General features: G+C 58.3%; 1 protein-coding gene across 1 annotated transcript; it reads right to left on the bottom strand.

Annotated features, from left to right (window-relative positions):
• Positions 1–1,760: 1,760 nt before the first annotated feature.
• On the bottom strand, positions 1,761–10,197 carry LOC123356108 (class I histocompatibility antigen, F10 alpha chain-like). The gene is made up of 2 exons (XM_044999078.1): positions 10,087–10,197; positions 1,761–2,032 (listed from the first exon to the last, which is right to left on the bottom strand). The coding sequence occupies exons 1-2, from the start codon at positions 10,175–10,177 to the stop codon at positions 1,761–1,763; spliced, it is 363 nt and encodes a 120-aa protein (XP_044855013.1). The 5' UTR covers positions 10,178–10,197.
• Between the last annotated feature and the right edge of the window lie 7,899 nt (positions 10,198–18,096).

Below are 18,096 nucleotides of genomic sequence, written 5' to 3'. Positions count from 1 at the left end.
GCAGGAGAAGAGGTGCGGGGGAAGGGGGAGGTGCGGGAGGAGAGGACTGGGGGAGGGTACGAGGGGAGAGGTGCAGATGAAGGGAGAGTACAAGGGGAAGGGGTTCGGTGAAGGTGCGATGGGGGGAGGTACAAGTGAAGAGGCTGCGAGCGGGATGGGGGGTGCAAGGGCTGAGAGGGGCAGGCGCTGACAGCTGCTTCCCCAGCCCCGTGCAGGCAGAGCCTAGAGGACGGACACTGACCCCCAGGTGCCTGAGCCACAGGGGTCCCCCGGCGGGGCAGTATCCGTGTGAGCAGGTCAGGCTCAGCAGCAGGGGACCAATGGATGAGACTAATTGGGAGAGGGTTAAACTAGCTACAGAGGGGGTGTGCTAGGGGGGCAGACACTGGGCAACCCTCCTCCCTGTCGCTTAGCCATAGGGCAGGGCCACCAGGAACCCAGGTGTCCAGGGCAGGACAGAAATTAGTTCTCATTGCTGCTGTCACAGTGCTGGGAGCCAGGATGGATTTGAATGGGGGTGGGAGAAGAGTACCACGAGGGGCTGGGGACACAGCACAATCTGGGGGCTGGCCAGGTGGCTAGGGACTGAGCAGGAAGAACGGCTCTGTACACATCTATCAATAGTGTGCAGGGGAACCTGCCTGACCCGGAGCACTCCAACCGGAGAACACATGCTGGGGTTTCTGCTGCCAGGAGTAAGGAAGCCCAGGAGTCTCTGCACAGGGCTGATTATCTAACTAACTCTCCAGCCCAAGACAATGTCAAACCCTCCTCCTGTGGAGTGAAGAGGAATCTGACCTTAGATAAACTCACCTCGGAAATAAGACAAAACGAACAATGAAGGAGGCTCACTGGTGAGCAGCTTCTCCCCAGGGCTGGGGTGAATGCAGCACTGCCTGCTCCTGTGACTTTACTGTGTGTCTCATGATAGCGGGTGTTTTTATTAAATCCCCAATTCCTGGATTTATGGGATTAGAGGAGAGTCTCCGCTCTCTTTTCTTACAGCAGTAACTTCTAGTCCTTCTAGGAGCAGGGAAAACCCTGGAAATGTGTCCCCTAAAGGCTCAAAGCAGAGGGCAAATAAAAATAACCTCCAATATTATTCCCAAAATACTCACGACATTTAAGCCAAATTCAGGATTTTTGGGGCCTGAGTCGTGATGTCTGAACACTTGGGGCCGTCGATATTGGAATTCCCCATTAATCGGTGTCTGGGAATTGAGACAAGACGTCTCAGAGCCCTGCTCTAGCTATAGGGTCTGACAGTGTCATTGTCGTAGCTGGGAGGCACAAACCCCTCCGTGCAGGAATTACTGGGTGCGATTCTCTGGCCTGGGTCACCAGGAGGTCAGACAAGCCGGGTCTGATGGGAACTTCTGGCTTTTGCACCTCTGCCAGGGAAACAACCACACACAAGGGGCGGGGGGTCCCCCAAAGGGCAGCAGAGGCAGCTGCAAGTGGGACTGGTAGCAGAAATCTGGGGTGTTTGGGGTGGGGACAGTATGAGAGTCCCTATTTGGACAGTGTCAAAAAAATGTCTTTCGCATGGAACCTCCATCCTGCACCCCCTTCCCCCGCCCCATGTCCCTTTGTCCCCCACATTCACACTGACTCCAGCGAGAAAATGCCCGAGGGCTGTCCCCTCCCCCGATCCCCAACACGCATCCCTGTGTCCCTTCACCCTGTTTACATCAACCGCGTCCCGTCCCCGCTCCCCCGCCCATGCCACGTCCCAGTGTCCCTAGGTCAGGCCGTGTTCTTCACTCACCCTCACCCTGGTTGTAGACCTGACTCAGGGTGTTCAGACTCGTGTTGAACCAGGCCTGCCAGCGCTGTCCCCACAAGGTCCTCTCGTCCCAGAACTCTGGACCCTCGGGCTGCGCCATCCACACTGGGCCAGGCTTCGCCCTCTGCGTCCCGCTGGTGTAGACGTAGTTGACCTGATCATCAACGTACACAACACGGCTGAACCAGGGCAGCCCCGGGCTGGGCTCCGACACCACCGTGTCCAATACGCGCCTGGAGTGCAGGCCTGAGTGGGGGAGATAGGGGGAGGAGGGAGTCAGACCCAACCAGACCCTGCCAGGGAGCCCCTGGCAATACACGAGAGGCGGTGCCGGCCCTCAGGAGCGCTCCTGTGGGAGGGAGACCTGGGAAAGGGCTCACAGAACTGCCTGACTGGGGAGAAAGAGGCTTGGGTAGGAGGAGAAGTGGGGGCAGGGCCGGAGGGGGAGTGAGGAGGGGAAGGGGTGAGGCGGTATAGGGGGGCGGGAGCATGTGTGGGGAATAGGGGAGCAGACGGGGAGAGTGTTTGGGGGTATGGTGGGGCTGAAGGGGAGTGTGAAGAAGGAAAAGGGGCCCGGAAGGAAGGTCAGGACTGGAGGGGGTGTGAGGAGCAGGAGGGGGATTTTATGGGAGAGGGTAGGAGAGGAACAAGGGCTGGGGGTAGGAGATGCAGGAGCTGAAGCTGGAGGAGAGCAAGGAGCCATGTCCAAGCTGCAGGTGGGAGCCAGGGTCCTGGCTGTTCACACAATTTACTATAATTTATTAAGAACATAAGAACGGCCGTACCGGGTCAGACCAAAGGTCCATCTAGCCCAGTATCCTGTCTACCGACAGCGGCCAGTGCCAGGTGCACCAGAGGGAAGGAACAGAAGAGGGAATCATCAATTTATCCATCCCATAGCCCATTCCCAGCTTCTGGCAAATAGAGGCTAGGGACACCATACCTGCCCATCCTGGCTAATAGCCATTGATGGACCTCTCCACTGTCCATTTCACTCCCCTTCAGCCACAATCAGACGGCCTGATCCAGTGAGCAGGGCTGCAGATGCTGCTCCTCCCTGGCTAACTAATTAAAGAGTCGGTGGAGCAGAGGGCCTGGACCCGGGGTCTCCACCTCCCGGGTAAGGGCTCCAACCACCCAGAGCCATTCTCACGCCCCTGCTCTCTGGCCCAGTTCTAGTTCTCCCCAGTGGAACAGCTCCCACAGGAGCGATGCAGGGGGCCCCACAGCAGAGGGCCCCACAGCTCAGGGACTAGGACACCCTGGGAGGTGGCAAAGCCCTGCTCAAATCCAGTCTCCCCCGCAGGCAGAGGGGGCCTGGAACCAGGAGTCTCCCTCACCCCAGGTGATGCCCAAACCACTCGGCTCCTCCCACACTGTTGTGAGCTCGTGTGCGGGTCCGATCCAGCAAGCGGCCTGAGCACACCCACCGCATTGGGCCCACAGACGAGTGCACAAGACACCTGTCATCCCTCGGTACATGCATTGTTCTGGGGCAGTATGGCTAAAAATCAGTGATTTAAAAAAAAATGTAAATCAAATGTTATTTATTTAAATCAGATTTTTTTCATAAAATGCTTTTTGAGGAAAAAAATCTATCTAAAGATAGTTTTAATTAAGGTACATTATAACTCAGAGATATCATTGAATAGGGTTTATAAATGCTAATTCTATAGTATGAGGCAATGTAGTCATGTAATGTTTAAGAAAAGTTTTGTAAATGAGTTCCAATAATTCATGGATTAGGGACCCAACTTTATGGGTTCCAGGGGCTTCTGTATAGATTATTTAGCTTAATCTTTTTATCTACCCAATGGGACTCAGTGCTCAGTTTGGAAGATACCATCAGAGATGCTTAGTTTTGCAGTTCTCAAACTGTTGATTTGTGTCTCCAGATAACAGGCTTGTTAACAGCAAAAACATTTTAAAATAAATAATATATAGAGGTGAGAAATAACAGACCTCAATTCTATTTTCCCTCCGCAAATTTATGTACACAGAGTCAATCCCTTACCTCTCTCTAAAAGTGCAAAGTTTCAAAAAGTTCAATGAATAGAAGATTGTTGGGGTGGAATAGATCTGGACAGGGAGAAGAAGTCTGGAGATAAATGTGAGAAGGAGGGACAGGCAGTAGAAACAAAAGTGAAACTGTTTGGGCAGCATACTCCAGAAGTCTTGAGGTCTTTCTGAGTGTAGCCTTCACTGACTTGAGATCTACCATACCATTCTCTCACTAGAAGGGAAAACCTATAATGGCAGCAGGCCGTAGCAGAGACCCAGTTTGGGAATATTTTAATGACGTTCCTCTTCGTGTGGATAAGACAGGCATACATACAAAATGCAAACAGTGCAACAAAGAAATGCAAGGCCTGGTTGCCTCAATGAAACAACATCATGAGAAGTGTTCCTTCTCAGAAGGAAGCTGCGCTGAAGATGATGAAAGGAACATGTCTGAACATGCAGGATCTTCAGGCTGGTAAACTTTTTTATTTCATATTTCTTTCTTAAGGACTCCCTGTCTTCCTTCTGGACTATTCTTGAATTCTCATGTTTGAGCAAAAAATACAGTATTTACTCTATGGTACTATCATGTGTGATGCAGTTGTGATAAAAAATAAATAGCTGAAATAGGCAGATCTTCCTTTTACAATTTCACCTTTAAAGTAGTACTGAGTGTCAGTGAATGCAATGAGTAGTACTAAATGAGCAGTATGGTAATAATAATTAAATAACTACATTGACTTATTCTGTTTAGGAGAACTCACCATAGAATCATAGAATCTCAGGGTTGGAAGGGACCTCAGGAGGTCATCTAGTCCAACCCCCTGCTCAAAGCAGGACCAACCCCAAACTAAAGCCTCCCAGCCAGGGATTTGTGAATCCAGGTCTTAAAAACCTCTAAAGAAGGAGATTCCACCACCTCCCTAGGTAACCCATTCCAGTGCTTCATCCTCCTCCTAGTGAAATAAACTTTCCTAATATCCAACCTAGACCTCCGCCACTGCAACTTGAGACCATTGCTCTTTGTTCTGTCATCTGCCACCACGGAGAACAGCCTAGCTCCATCCTCTTTGGAACCCCTCTTCAAGTAGCTGAAGGTTCCTATCAAATCCCCCCTCACTCTTCTCTGCTGCAGATTAAACAATCCCAGTTCCCTCCGCCTTTCCTCGTAAGTCATGTGCTCCAGCCCCCTAATCATTTTTGTTGCCCTTCGCTAGACTATCTCCAATTTGTCCACATCCTTCTTGTAGCGGGGGGACCAAAACTGGACACAAGACTCCGGGTGTGGCCTCACCAGTGCCGAATAGAGGGGAATAATCACTTCCCTCGATCTGCTGGCAATGCTCCTACTAATACAGCCCAATATGCCGTTGGCCTTCTTGGCAACAAGGGCAAACTGCTGACTCATATCCAGCTTCTCGTTCACTGTAACCCCTAGGTCCTTTTCTGCAGAACTGCTGCTTAGCCATTCGGTCCCCAGCCTGTAGCAGTGCTCTGCACTTGTCCTTGTTGAACTTCATCATATTTCTTCTGACCCAATCCTCCAATTTGTCTAGGTCACTCTGGACCCTATCCCTACCCTTCAGCATATCTACCTCTCCCACCAGCTTAGCGTCATCTGCGAACTTGCTGAGGATGCAATCCATCCCATCATCCAAGATGCTGAACAAAACCGGCCCTGGGACCAACCCCTGGGGCACTCCGCTTGATACCAGCTGCTAACTAGACATGAAGCCATTGATCACTACCCGTTGAGCCCGACAATCTAGCCAGCTTTCTATCCAGCCTATAGTCCATTTATCCAATTCATACTACTTTAACTTGCTGGCAAGAATACTGTGGAAGACCGTATCAAAAGCTTTACTGAAGTTATGATATATCACGTGCACCGCTTTCCTCACATGACTGGAATGTTGGTGTGGATGAGTACAGCTTGCTCAGGAAGGATAGATGGGGTGGGGGGGAAAGGGAGGAGGTGTTGCCTTATATATTAATAATGTGCATGCTTGGACTGAGTTGGAGACGTACATAGGAGACAGAAGTGTTGAGAGTCTCTGGGTTAGGCTAAAAGGGGTAAAAAACAAGGGTGATGTCATGCTAGGAGTCTACTACAGGCCACCTAACCAGGTGGAAGAGCTAGATGAGGCTTTTTTTAAACAACTAACAAAATCATCCAAATCCAACATTTGGTGGTGATGGGGGACTTCAACTATCCAGATATATGTTGGAAAATAACACAGCGGGGCACAGACCATCCAATAAGTTCTTGGACTGCACTGCAGACAACTTTTTATTTCAGAAGGTTGAAAAAGCTATTGGGGGAAGCTGTTTTAGACTTGATTTTAACAAATAGGGAGGAACTAGTTGAGAATTTCAAACTAGAAGGCAGCTTGGGTGAAAGTAATCATGAAATCATAGAGTTCACAGTTCTAAGAAAGGTAGAAGGGAGTACAGCAAAATAGAGACAATGGATTTCAGGAAGGCGGATTTTGGTAAGCTCAGAGAGCTGATAGGTAAGGTCCCATGGGAATCAAGACTGAGGGAAAAACAACTGAGGAGAGTTGGCAGTTTTTCAAAGGGACACTATTAAGGGCCCAAAAGCAAGCTATTCCGCTAGGTAGGAAAGATAGAAAATGTGGCAAAAGACCACCTTGACTTAACCACGAGATCTTGCATGATCTAAAAAATAAAAAGGAGAAATATAAAAATGGAAAGAGATTACAAAGGATGAATATAGGCAAACAACACAGGAATGCAGGGGCAAGATTAGAAAGGCAAAGGCACAAAATGAGCTCAAACTAGCTACAGGAATAAAGGGAAACAAGAAGACTTTTTAATCAGTACATTAGAAGCAAGAGGAAGACCAAGGACAGGGTAGGCCTACTGCTCAGTGAGGTGGGTGAAACAATAACAGGAAACTTGGAAATGGCAGAGATGCTTAATGACTTCTTTGTTTCGGTCTTCACCGAGAAGTCTGAAGGAATGCCTAACAGAGTGAATGCTAATGGGAAGGGGGTAGGTTTAGAAGATAAAATGAAAAAAGAACAAGTTAAAAATCACTTAGAAAATTAGATGCCTGCAAGTCACCAGAGCCTGATGAAATGCATCCTAGAATACTCAAGGAACTAATAGAGGAGGTATCTGAGCCTCTAGCTATTATCTTTGGAAAATCATGGGAGATGGGAGAGATTCCAGAAGACTGGAAAAGGGCAAATCTAGTGCCCATCTATAAAAAGGGAAATAAAAACAACCCAGGAAACTACAGACCAGTTAGTTTAACTTCTGTGCCAGGGAAGATAATGGAGCAAGTAATCAAGGAAATCATCTGCAAACACTTGGAAGGTGGTAAGGTGATAGGGAATAGCCAGCATGGATTTGTAAAGAACAAATCATGTCAAACCAATCTGATAGCTTTCTTTCATACGATAACGAGTCTTGTGGATAAGGGAGAAGCGGTGGATGTGGTATATCTAGACTTTAGTAAGGCATTTGATATGGTCTCGCATGATATTCTTATCAATAATCTAGGCAAATACAACTGGAGGTCTTTTGGCCAGGACTGCACTGGGTCCCTGCAGGGGTGCTCCACCTGCCCCTGGAGGAGGGAGGGCAGGGCCTGAAGTGCCTACGCACTCAGGTCCACGTCTTCCGCCTCCAGGCACTGCAGAGGCTCCTTTATGGTGCGGGTAGTCCGGCGTGGAGAGCCCTGGCGCACGCCTTCCTGCGCCGCTTCCGAGGGCTCCGGTACGACCGGCAGCTCCTTTATCTCGATCCGAGGGGTCTTCCGCGAGACCTCTCCGGGCTGCCGGTCTTCTACCAGGACCTCCTCCGGACCTGGAAGCTGTTCTCCGCAACCAGGTCTGTGGCGGCCACCGAGGGGGCAGATCTCCTCGCGGAGCCCCTGCTACACAACCCCCAGCTCCGTGTGCAGGTGGCGGAGTCCCCTGCGGTGCGCCAGAGGTTGGTCCTGGCGGAAGCTACCAGGGTTGGAGACCTCCTGGATTACGATCAGGGAGACTGGCTGGATCCCTTGACGCTCACTCGGCATATGGGGCTCTCCAGGCCTTGTACTCCCCGGCGCGTACTACAGGAGGTGAAGGCCGCTTTGCCGCCCGCTGCTCGGGCTTACCTCGACCGGGTCCTGCGTGAGGGCACGCCCCGCCCACCCCCCACCCCAAGCCCTCCGGACCTCTTCATCGGGCCCCTGCCCCGTGGACCCGACCGGCCCCCCCGCCCCTTCTCCGCACGATCTGCAGCCGGTCTGTTTCCAAACCACGCCAAGGAAGCATCTCTACACGCTCGTGCCCCAGCCATGGAGGAGCCAGCGTGCTGCAGGGAGACAGCAGCAGCAACGCTAGCGGGGAGCAGCTGAGCCCCCCCCGCCCCTCCTGCTCAGGCTGTGGCCCGGTGCCCCCACAGGGGCTCCTGCAGGCTACAGTGAATGTATGTGGGCATCAGGCTCCCTGGCTCCCCCCTCACCTAGGGTTACCATATTTCAACAATCAAAAAAAGAGGGGAGAGCCCTGCCCTAGCCCCCATCCACTTCCTCCCACTTCCAACCCCAATTGCCCCGGTCAGAAGCCCCAACCCACCCCCCGCTCCTTGTTCCCTGACTGCCCCCTCCTGAGACCCTCCCACCCTAACTGCCCCCCTAGAACCTTACCTGTCCCCTGACTGACTGCCCCAACCCTTATGAACACCCCTGCCCTCAGACAGCCCCTTGGGGGACTCCCACACCCCATCCAACCACTCCCTGCCCCCTGACAGCACCCCTAGAACTCCCGACCCATCCAACCCTCCCCCTGCTCCCTGACTGCCCCCCGACACTCCCCTTACCATACCCATGCTGGTCAGATGCTGGCTCCAAGTGCAGCGCTGAGGCAGCAGGATGGGGGAGGGAGCTGTGGGAGGGACAGCGGTGGCTCACACTTCCAGGAGCCGCAGAACCCGAGTACTGTGAGAGGGGAGCCGGAGGGCACGCCAGCCTGGGCTGCAGCCTGGTGCTCCCCCAGGGGGCTCCTGCAGCGGACGCATTCTGGTGATGGGCCCCATGCGCCCTCCGGCTCCTCTCTCGCCGCACTCAGCTCACACTCCTGGGAGCTGCAGAGCCTGCTGCCGCCACCCCTTCCGCAGCAGGCTCAGAGCCCCATGCACCGGCGGCTCACACTCCCGGGAGCCGCAGAACAAGTGTGGTGAGGAGGGAGTCGGGTGGGGGAGTGCCTGCCGCTGGTCTGGGGTCTTGGCCACCGCCCCGCTTCACTCAGCCGGCCGTGACCCTGGCTGGCAGCTGTGTGCCAGGCAAAATCAGCTCACGTGCCAAAGGCGGCACGTGTGCCGTAGGTTGCCAACCCCTGCTTTAGTTTTACAATCTATTATAAATAAAGTGCATTTCACTGGCTTTTAAAATGAAATTAGGAACTGGAAAAAATGGCCAGTTTTTTAAACCATGACAACTAGAACACAGTAGTTTATAGCATTTACTTTCTAGAATCTAAAGTGCAATCTAAAGTTCTCCTGTGAAATGCTGGCTGTGCAGACCCTTCTGGGGCTGGATCAGTCTTGTTTTTATTTTAAGTACAAATAAATATGTAATTAGTAACTTGATATGTCGGGTGGCACCTTTTTTGTGTGTTCACTCCTCCTGATGTTAGAACCTGGCTACACCACTGGACACAGCTCAGCTCAGCCCTTTGTAGCCAAGGAGAAGCCACACTCAGGAGTTCCAGGCACTGGGGTTAAAACTGAAGCATCTTCTGGGAGCCATTAAAGGCCAGCGAGACCCTTCATCTAACGCTGGTCTATCTGGGCGGGGGGGGGGGGGTGATTTACTCCCTCTCACTAGCCAGCAGCCTGAGCTCTGCACACAGGAATCGGGTCTGAAAGCCCCGCCCCGCCCTGAGGCGCTGGGAATGGAGCAGCCTGGGCAGCGCCCGGAACCGGGGATTTCCCCGCAGCCTGGGAGCCTCACGGGGCTGCGAGGGGCTTGTCAGCGTGTGCAGCACCCACAGGTGCTGCCCCAACGGTGCCGCACCCCCTGGCTGGGGGCCGTGGCATTAGATGAAGGGGTCACAGTTCGGGTCAGCGGCTCTCAGCCCCGCCCCCCCATTACACACATTGTCCCAGCAGCGCCCCCGGCCCGGCACCCAGCGCCCCCCCCCGACACCCAGCTCCACCCCCCCGCACCCCCCGGCCCGGCACCCAGCGCCCCCCCCCGCACCCCCCGGCCCGGCACCCAGCGCCCCCCCCCGCACCGGCACCCAGCGCCCCCCCCCGGCCCGGGGTCTCCCCCCGGCACTCACGGGAGTGGCCCCCCCGCGGGGCTACAGCCCCCAGCAGCAGGCGCAGCGCCAGGCCCAGCGCCGCCCCGCAGCGCGGCAGGACTCGGCCCATGGACCCGCTCTCGGCCGGGCCCGGCCCCGGGAACTTCGCTGCGCGCTGCCGGCGCCCGAGTCCCCGCTACCGGCCGCGGGACCTCTGCGCCGCGGGGATTGGCTGAGCGGGGAACAGCCCACCAATAGCGACGCACGGACCCGCCTGCGTCACCGGTCGCTGGGCAGAACCCGGCCGGGCGGGTTGGCGAAGGGGAAGCGAAGGTCTCAGCGGGAGCGGAGCGGGGCGGGATGAGAGTTTGGCGCAGCTGAGAACTTGGCCCCGGGGCTGTGATGAGCAGCGCAGTGACTGGCTCCGCCCGGCTCTGGCCGCTTCGCAGACCCCGGGCCGGAGACCGTCCCACGCCGCCTTCCTGGGGCTCAGGAACCGGGCTCTGCCGGGCTGGGGGCGTTAAACCCTTTGTGGATGTAGCCCCCCCCCACCGCCCCTTGGGGTGCGACTCCCACCCTCACCGCCGGCCTGTGGGCGGGAGAGCGGCACAGAGCCAGGCCCGGGGTCAGGGCCCGGAGCGGGGCCGGCAGGGATGGCTAACAAAAAGCCTTTCATTCCTTAGCAACCGGTTCCCTGTAAAAAGTCCTGATTGAAGGGATGTGCCACAGTGTGGATTCTTTGTACCCATAGGGTTCCCATGCGCATGGGTGGCAAGTTTGTAAAAATTTTGGTGGGGCCCAGAACCCGCCCCCAACTCCCTCCCCCCCAACTCCGCCCCCACCTGCCTAAGGCTCTGGGAGGGGGCTCGGCGGGGGAGGTCTGGGGTGCAGATCCTGGGCTGGGGATTAGGGTGCAGGAAGGGTGCTGGGTGCAGGCTCTGGGCTGGGGCAGGGGGTGGGTGTGCAGGAGGGGGTGAAGGGTGCAGGCTTTGGGATGGAGTTTGGGGTTGGGAAGGGGTGTGTGGGAAGGGGGGAGGGAGTTTGGGGATAGGAGGGAGTGCAGGGTGAGGACTGTGGGGCTGAGGATGAGGGGTTCATGATGCAGGAGGGGGCTCAGGGCTAGGGCAGAGGTTTGGAGTGTGGGGTGAGGGCTGTGGATGAGGGGTTCATGATGTGGGGGCGCTCAGGGCTGGGGCTGAGGATTAGGGTGCAGGGGGATGAGGGGTTCATGATGTGGGGGTGCTCAGGGCTGGGGCAGAGGATTAGGGTGCGGGGGGATGAGGGGTTCATGGTACGGGGGGGCTCAGGGCTGGGGCAGAGGATTAGGGTGCGGGGGGATGAGGGCTCTGGCTGGGGCTGAGGATTAGGGTGCAGGGGGATGAGGGCTCTGGCTGGGGCTGAGGATTAGGGTGCAGGGGGATGAGGGGTTCATGATGTGGGGGTGCTCAGGGCTGGGGCTGAGGATTAGGGTGCGGGGGGATGAGGGCTCTGGCTGGGGATGAGGATTAGGGTGCAGGGGGATGAGGGGTTCATGATGTGGGGGTGCTCAGGGCTGGGGCTGAGGATTAGGGTGCGGGGGGAATGAGGGCTCTGGCTGGGGCTGAGGGTTTGGGGTTGGAGAGGCTCAGGGTAAGGGCAGCCTGCCTTGCCAGTAGTGGTGAAGGGCAGGCACTAGGACCCTGCGGCAGCAGACAGCAAATCTGCTGGGAGCCCTCCGGGCAGCAGGCAGGGGAGAGGCGCGCTGCGTTCTGTCAGGCAGGGACGCAACACAACGCGGCGGAGGGGGGGTGGCAGGCGGGGGCTGGGACCTGCTCCAGGCAGGGTCGCGGCGGCGGGGGGAGACCTGCGGTGGCCGGGGCCGATCCAGGCAGGACAGGGGGGGCGGGAGGAGACCCAGCTCCAACTATTGCTGGAGCAGGGCGCCCAGCCCTGAATATTGCTGGGGCCTGGGCCCCACACAAATATATAACCTGCCGCCCATGCGTCCGTATTTTTAAAAATTCCTCCCGGATGGTGATTTAAAAACCAAAAAGCCTGACATGTCTGGGAAAATACGGCTCTATGTTAGCCCTGCCTAAAGTTCTTTTTTAAAAAGCTGGGCCTGATCTAGAACTGAGCTCCGTTTCACATGTGTGGGTCCCCGCCACTCCCTGGGGTTGCGCTAGGGTGACCAGATGTCCCGATTTTATAGGGACAGTCTCAATTTTTGGGTCTTTTTCTTATATAGGCTCCTATTACCCCCTGTCCCGATTTTTCACACTCGCTGTCTGGTCACCCTCGAGTGTGCACATGTGTGGGTCCCAGCTGCTCCCTGCCCCCCTCATTGAAGCAGGTGTGCAGGGTCACTGCCCTGGGAACTGCAGGGCACCAGTGGCCATGGGGCTGGCTGGAGGCAGGGCAGGGGCTGATTGGAGGTAGGGTCTGGCTGCAGGTAGGACAAGGGGTGCGGGGCTGGCTGGAGACGGGGTGGGGTGGGGTGGGCTGGCTTCAGGCAGGGCTGCAGGGGGGTGCAGCATAGGTTTCAGGCCTGGAGACAGAGGAGTGCAGGACTGGCTGGCTTCAGGCAGAGGGGTGCGGCAGGGGTTGGCTGGAGACAGGGGAGGGGGTGTGGGCAGGGCAGGGGGGGCAGCAGGGGCTGCTGTGGGAGGGAGTGCAGGTACAGGGGGTACAGCCTACCCTGTAGGGTAAGTGCCCTCTCCTCCTCCCTTCCCCACCGGAGTAGCAGCAGCCAGGGGCGGCAGCTTATATGGGCTCGAGGTGCTTAAGCACCAGGAATATTCAAGGCTGAGGGCTCTGCTCCACCAATATTTGGAGCTGGGTTTCTCCCCTGCTCCCGCCTCAGAGCTTCCCTGCCTGAAAGAAAACAGCCAGTGCCTCTCTCCTTTGTTTGTGCTGCTTCTGCCTAAGGCTATAGAGATCAGCAGCCGGCAGCCTCTTGGAGCACCGGGGGAGGGGAAGAGGGCGAGAGGAGGAGGAAGGAGGCACACACGTGCTTGGGAGCTCTCTCCCCCGCCCCCCCCCGGGGCAGCAGCAGGGGTGGGGAGGCCACACATGATGGCAACCCCCCACCCCGGTGTGACGAACTGGGAATGTTCTTAATGTTTTCTCTGAATACCGTGTTGGTGCCTCAGTGTCCCCTCTGCAGTTCTTAAGTATCTAGGTGGTGGATCAGGGTGTGTGATTGCTGCAGAGCAAAGGACCAGTGCACCTAAATGCCTGACACTGTCTCCTAGCAACTGATGGCCTGGGCCCCTCCTCTGCAAAGGTGCCAGCTGAAGGTGTTGGAGACAAAGGGGTCAGGTGACCTCCTGGCCTGGGGAAAGGAACTGAGCAGAGAAGGGGCTGGAGGCGGTTTGGGAGTCTGGAGCTGGCTGGGGACGAGGAGTGACGTGCAGACAGGGGGGGGTCTGGCTCACTGCCCCCAGAATGGACCCGGCCGAGGGGTCCGGTTCCCTGTACCTACAAGCTCTGTGTTAGACCCTGTTCCTGTCATTGAATAAACCTCCGTTTTACTGGCTGGCTGAGAGTCACGTCTGACTGCAAAGTTGGGGGGCAGGACCCTGTGGCTGCTCCAGGACCCCGCCGGGGCGGGCTCACTGTGGGAAGCGCACGGAGGGGCAGGGGATGCTGAATGCGCCAAGGAGAGACCCAGGAGGTGAAGCCGTGTGAGCTTCTTGCCCTGAAAAAGTCTGCTCCAAGGGAGAGGAGGCTCCCCAAAGTCCTGACTGGCTTGGTGGGGAGCAGTTCCAGAGCATCGCCCAGGGACTCCGTGACACCCGGTACCCACCATAGGGGAGGCGAGTGGGCTTTCTGGACCTGAGACAGTCCCTAGGAGCATGTACAGTGACTGTGGTGCAGAGTGAGTGTGCTGGGGGGGGAGAGGAGGGGTCCCTCCCCTGGAGCTTGCTGCTGCCGGTAACGGGGTGGGCGGGGAGTCCTCTCTGGCCATAGCCCTGGGGCAGCCTGTCTGCATCCCAAGTTCCTTATCCCCAGCCCTGCCCCACCCCAGAGCCTGTGCCCCCAGCACCCCAACCCTGAGCACCTTCCTGCACTGTGAACCCCTCATCCAGCCCCAACCCAGAGCCCTCACCTGAGGGGAAAAACGTGCAACTTAAATTTGGTGGTCAGTTTGGAGTATCATTGTGTTTAGCACAATACTTGATTATTTTACACCCTTTAAAGCAGGGGTCTCAAACATGCGGCCCGCGGAGCTCTTCCCTGCGGCCCGCGGAGCTCCCCAGGGCCGCCCGGGGGGGGGGGCAAAGGGGTCAATTTGCCCCGGGCTCCGCAGGGGCCCCCAAGAGAAAAGCGGAGGCTCCCGCCTCCGCCCCTCTCCTGGAGCCTTCCCCCCCCCCTTTACCCCCCTTACCCGAGCGCGTCTCCGTCCGAGCGCCTGAGCCCCGCCCCGATCCGAGCCGCGTGGGGAGGGGGCGGGGCTGGGAGCTCTGGGCTGAGCGCTGCGCTCGGCGTGGAGCTCCCAGCCCCGCCCCCGCACCACGCGGCTCTGAGCGGGACGAAGCTCAGCCCTCGCCGGAGACGCGCTCGGGTAAGGGGTGGCGCGCGGGTGTGGGGCGGGGGCTAGGGCGGTGCTCCGCGCCGCTCGGGGGATGGGGGCGCTGGCCGGGGCTCGGGCCGCGCCGCTGGGGGGGATGGGGGCTCGGGCCGGGCCGCGCCGCGCCGCTGGGGGGTTGGGGGCGTGGGCCGGGGCTCGGGGCTCGGGCCGCGCCGCTGCGGGGAACGGGGGCTAGGGCCGCTGGGGGGGGCTAGGGCCGCGCTGCTTGGGAGGGGGGCGGGGGCTAGGGCAGCGCTCCGCGCCGCTGGGGGGGGCCGCTCGGGGGGGCTAGGGCGGTGCTGCGCCGCTCGGGGGCGGGGGCTGGGGGCCGCGGGCCGCGCCCCTGGGGGGGGTGGGGGCTCAGGCTGCACTCCGCGCCGCTGGGGGGGGGGCGGCGCTCTTCTTTTCTGCCTGGGGCGGCAGAAATCCTAGAGCTGGCCCTGCCGCCGGGGCCGGGGCCGGGCCGTGGGGGGGGGGGAAGGGAAGCGAGACGGGACGGGCCGGGCCGGGGGGTGGGGGAGGGAAGCGGGACCCGCCGGGGCCGGGCCGGGGGGGGGGGGAAGGGAAGCGAGACCCACCGGGGCCGGGCCGGGGGGTGGGGGAGGGAAGCGAGACCCGCCGGGGCCGGGCCGGGGGGTGGGGGAGGGAAGCGAGACCCGCCGGGGCCGGGCTGGGCCGGGGGGTGGGGGAGGGAAGCGGGACCGGCCGGGGCCGGGGTGGGAAGCGGGACCGGCCGGGGTGGGGAAAAGAGGGACCCGCCGCCGCCGAAGCGCAGCCCGGTCTTCGGCGGTGGGGGGGCCCCTTCTGTTCCGGGACCCGCCGCCTAAGTGCCCCGCCGCCAAGCCACCAAACAGCTGTTGGTGGCGCTTAGCACTTTCCAGGTGGGAGGGGGGAGGAGCGGGGAGCCGCGCGCTTAGGGGAGGAGGTGGAGAAGAGACAGGGCAGGGGCGGGGCCTCATGGAAGGGGTGGATTGGGGGTGGGGCCAGGGGCAGCAAGGGGGCGTGTCAGTGATGCGGCCCTCGGGCCAATGCACTAGTCCTCATGCGGCCCTCGGGGTCATTTGAGTTTGAGACCCCTGCTTTAAAGTATATAACTAGTCGTATACAGGTGTTACCAAGTGGGAATGTTCTTAATGTTTTCTCTGAATACTGTGTGGGTGCCTCAGTTTCCCCTATGCATTTCTCAAGGATCTAGATGGTGGGATAAGGGGGTGTGATTGTTGTAGAGCCCTAGAGGTCCAGTGTGATGCCGTCTGCACAGAGAATGGCTGAAACCCTGTCTCCTGGTAACTGATGGCCTGGGCCGCTCTCCTGCAAGCTGCCAACTGAAGGTGTTGGAGAACAGAGAGATCGGGTGGCCTCCTAATTCCTGGAAAAGAGACAAAGGCCAGAGGAGGGAGTGTCAGTGCCTGTGTGGACTTCCGGGAAGTGCAAGGTGTGGAAGGGGATGCTGGGATGCTTTGGAACAACTCCATACAAAGCCAGTCAGGACTCTGGGGGACCCTCCTCTCTCTGAGCAGACTGTCTCCAGGGCAAGAAGCTTACACCTTCCCGGGTCTGACCTCGGAGCATTCAGCCTTCCACACCATGCACTTTCCGCAGTGAGTCTGCCCAGGCAGGTCCTGGGGCAACCAGAGGTCCCTGTACCCCAGCTCTGCAGTCAGACGTGACTCTCAGCCAGCTGGTAAAACAGAAGGTTTATTAGACGACAGGATCACAGTCTAAAAAAGGGCTTGTAGGTACAGAAAACAGAACCCCTCAGTCAGGTCCTTCTTGGAGGGTGGGGAGCCCAGACCCAAGTTCTGGGCCTCTCCCGATTTCCCCAGCCAGCTCCAAACTGACACTCCCTCCTCTGGCCTTTGTGTCTCTTTCGGACAAGGAGGCCACCTGATCTCTTTGTCCCCAACACCTTCAGTTGGCACCTTGCAGGGGAAACTGAGGCACCCACACAGTATTCAGAGAAAACATTAAGAACATTCCCACTTTGTCACAACAGGTGCAACAAAATTTAATACCGTATATTGAAGCAGGCAAGTGCTGCTTCTGACTTTCCACTTTTAATTGACCCTTGTAATCTTGTGGTGCTGATGCGTTGTAGCTTCACTTTATATCGGCTTACAGGACGAGTGCGGGGGCGGGGGGGACCACCATTTTGGGCCCCACCAAAAATTAGACAAACCTACCGCCTATGGCAGGGGACTAGGGGGAAGGGATCCCCCCCTGCACTCACCGGCAGCGGCAGAAGCGGAGCAGCCCGCTCCAGCCCGCTCCTCTCCGCCAGCTCCCAGCCGCGGCACTCCGCTTCCCACTGCAGGTGAGTGCGGGGAGGGGGACCTTTCCCCAGCCCTCCCAAGCAACACGGCTCGGGTAGGGGCAGGGGAAGTGGAACGGGCTGGGGCCACGTCGCTCCGCTTCTCGCTGGTGAGTGCAGGGGAGGTTGGGGAAAGGATGCCCCCGTGCACTCACTGGCGGTGGGAAGTGGAGCGACGCGGCTGGGAGCTGGCAGAGAGGAGTGGGCTGGAGCCAGGCTGCTCTGCTTCCCGCCGCTGCTGGTGTGTGTGTGGGGGGGAGGAGGGACCTTTCCCCAATCCCCCGCCCTACCCCCCCCCAGCGACATGGCTGGGGCCCGGGCAAGGGAAGCGGAGCAGGCTGGGGCTGCGTTGCTCCGCTTCCCGCTGCAGGTGAGTGCGGGGGGTGTCCTTTCCCCAATGTCCCTGCACACCGCACTCACCGGCATCAGGAAGCGGAGCGCCGCGGCTGGGAGCTAGTGGAGTGGAGTGGGCTGGGGCCACATTGCTCCACTTCCCGTGCTGCTGCCAGTGAGTGCCCCGGCCCCGGCCGCCTTCCTGGGCTCCGCCGCGCCCGGCGGCTTCACCCCCTTCCCAGCCACCGCACTTGTGATTCTGCCCCTGCCCGCAGCTCCCAAATCCGGCCCTGCGCTGACCTCGCCCTGCTCTCGCCGCCAGCCACTAGGATTTAAAATCCAAGCTGCCGGCCGCTAGGCACCATGGGAACACCCCCTCTCACCCAGTTTGCAGGGACAGGCATGCCCGCTGCGCCGTGAGCTGACAGCCGTGAGCAGGGAGGCGCTTCCAGAACACAAGGTCTCAGGCCACAATGTCGTCCCCGCGTGAGTGTAAAAATTAAAATGGCGTCACTTTTGGGGAATGTGCTCAGTGGGGGAGCAGCCGCTCCCCCCAGCTACACTACTGCAAACAGGCCAAAACAATAAGGAGCTCGCATTGCTGTGGTAAAAGAAGAAGATAATGTCGCCTGCTATAACTGTGGGCATCTTGGGCATACCCAAAAGAACTGCAGCCCAGTCTTGGAGCATATCAGGTGCCTCTGTCTTTTCAGAGAAACTTGGGTCACTGCTGGGACAGAGCTGGGCAGTGCCTGGGCAAGGGGAGCAGCCCAGGGTATGGGACTAAGGGCATGTCTACACCAGAGCAGCTACAGGTTTACAGGGGTTTTTCTTTCATCGACCTCGGTGCTTG

This window comes from Mauremys mutica, chromosome 24, assembly GCF_020497125.1.
Source record: "Mauremys mutica isolate MM-2020 ecotype Southern chromosome 24, ASM2049712v1, whole genome shotgun sequence".
NCBI lineage: Eukaryota > Metazoa > Chordata > Testudines > Geoemydidae > Mauremys > Mauremys mutica.
Note: the sequence above shows the minus strand (reverse complement) of the source record. Positions and strands in the feature narration are given on the sequence as shown.

What these genes read in the sequence shown, in the direction of transcription:
- LOC123356108 (XM_044999078.1), bottom strand. Translation starts at nt 10,177, where the DNA reads ATGGGCCGAGTCCTGCCGCGCTGCGGGGCGGCGCTGGGCCTGGCGCTG. An exon ending in CCCGCGGGGGGGCCACTCCC is followed by an intron (nt 2,033 to 10,086) that starts GTGAGTGCCGGG and finishes TCCCCCACTCAG; the next exon opens with GCCTGCACTCCAGGCGCGTA.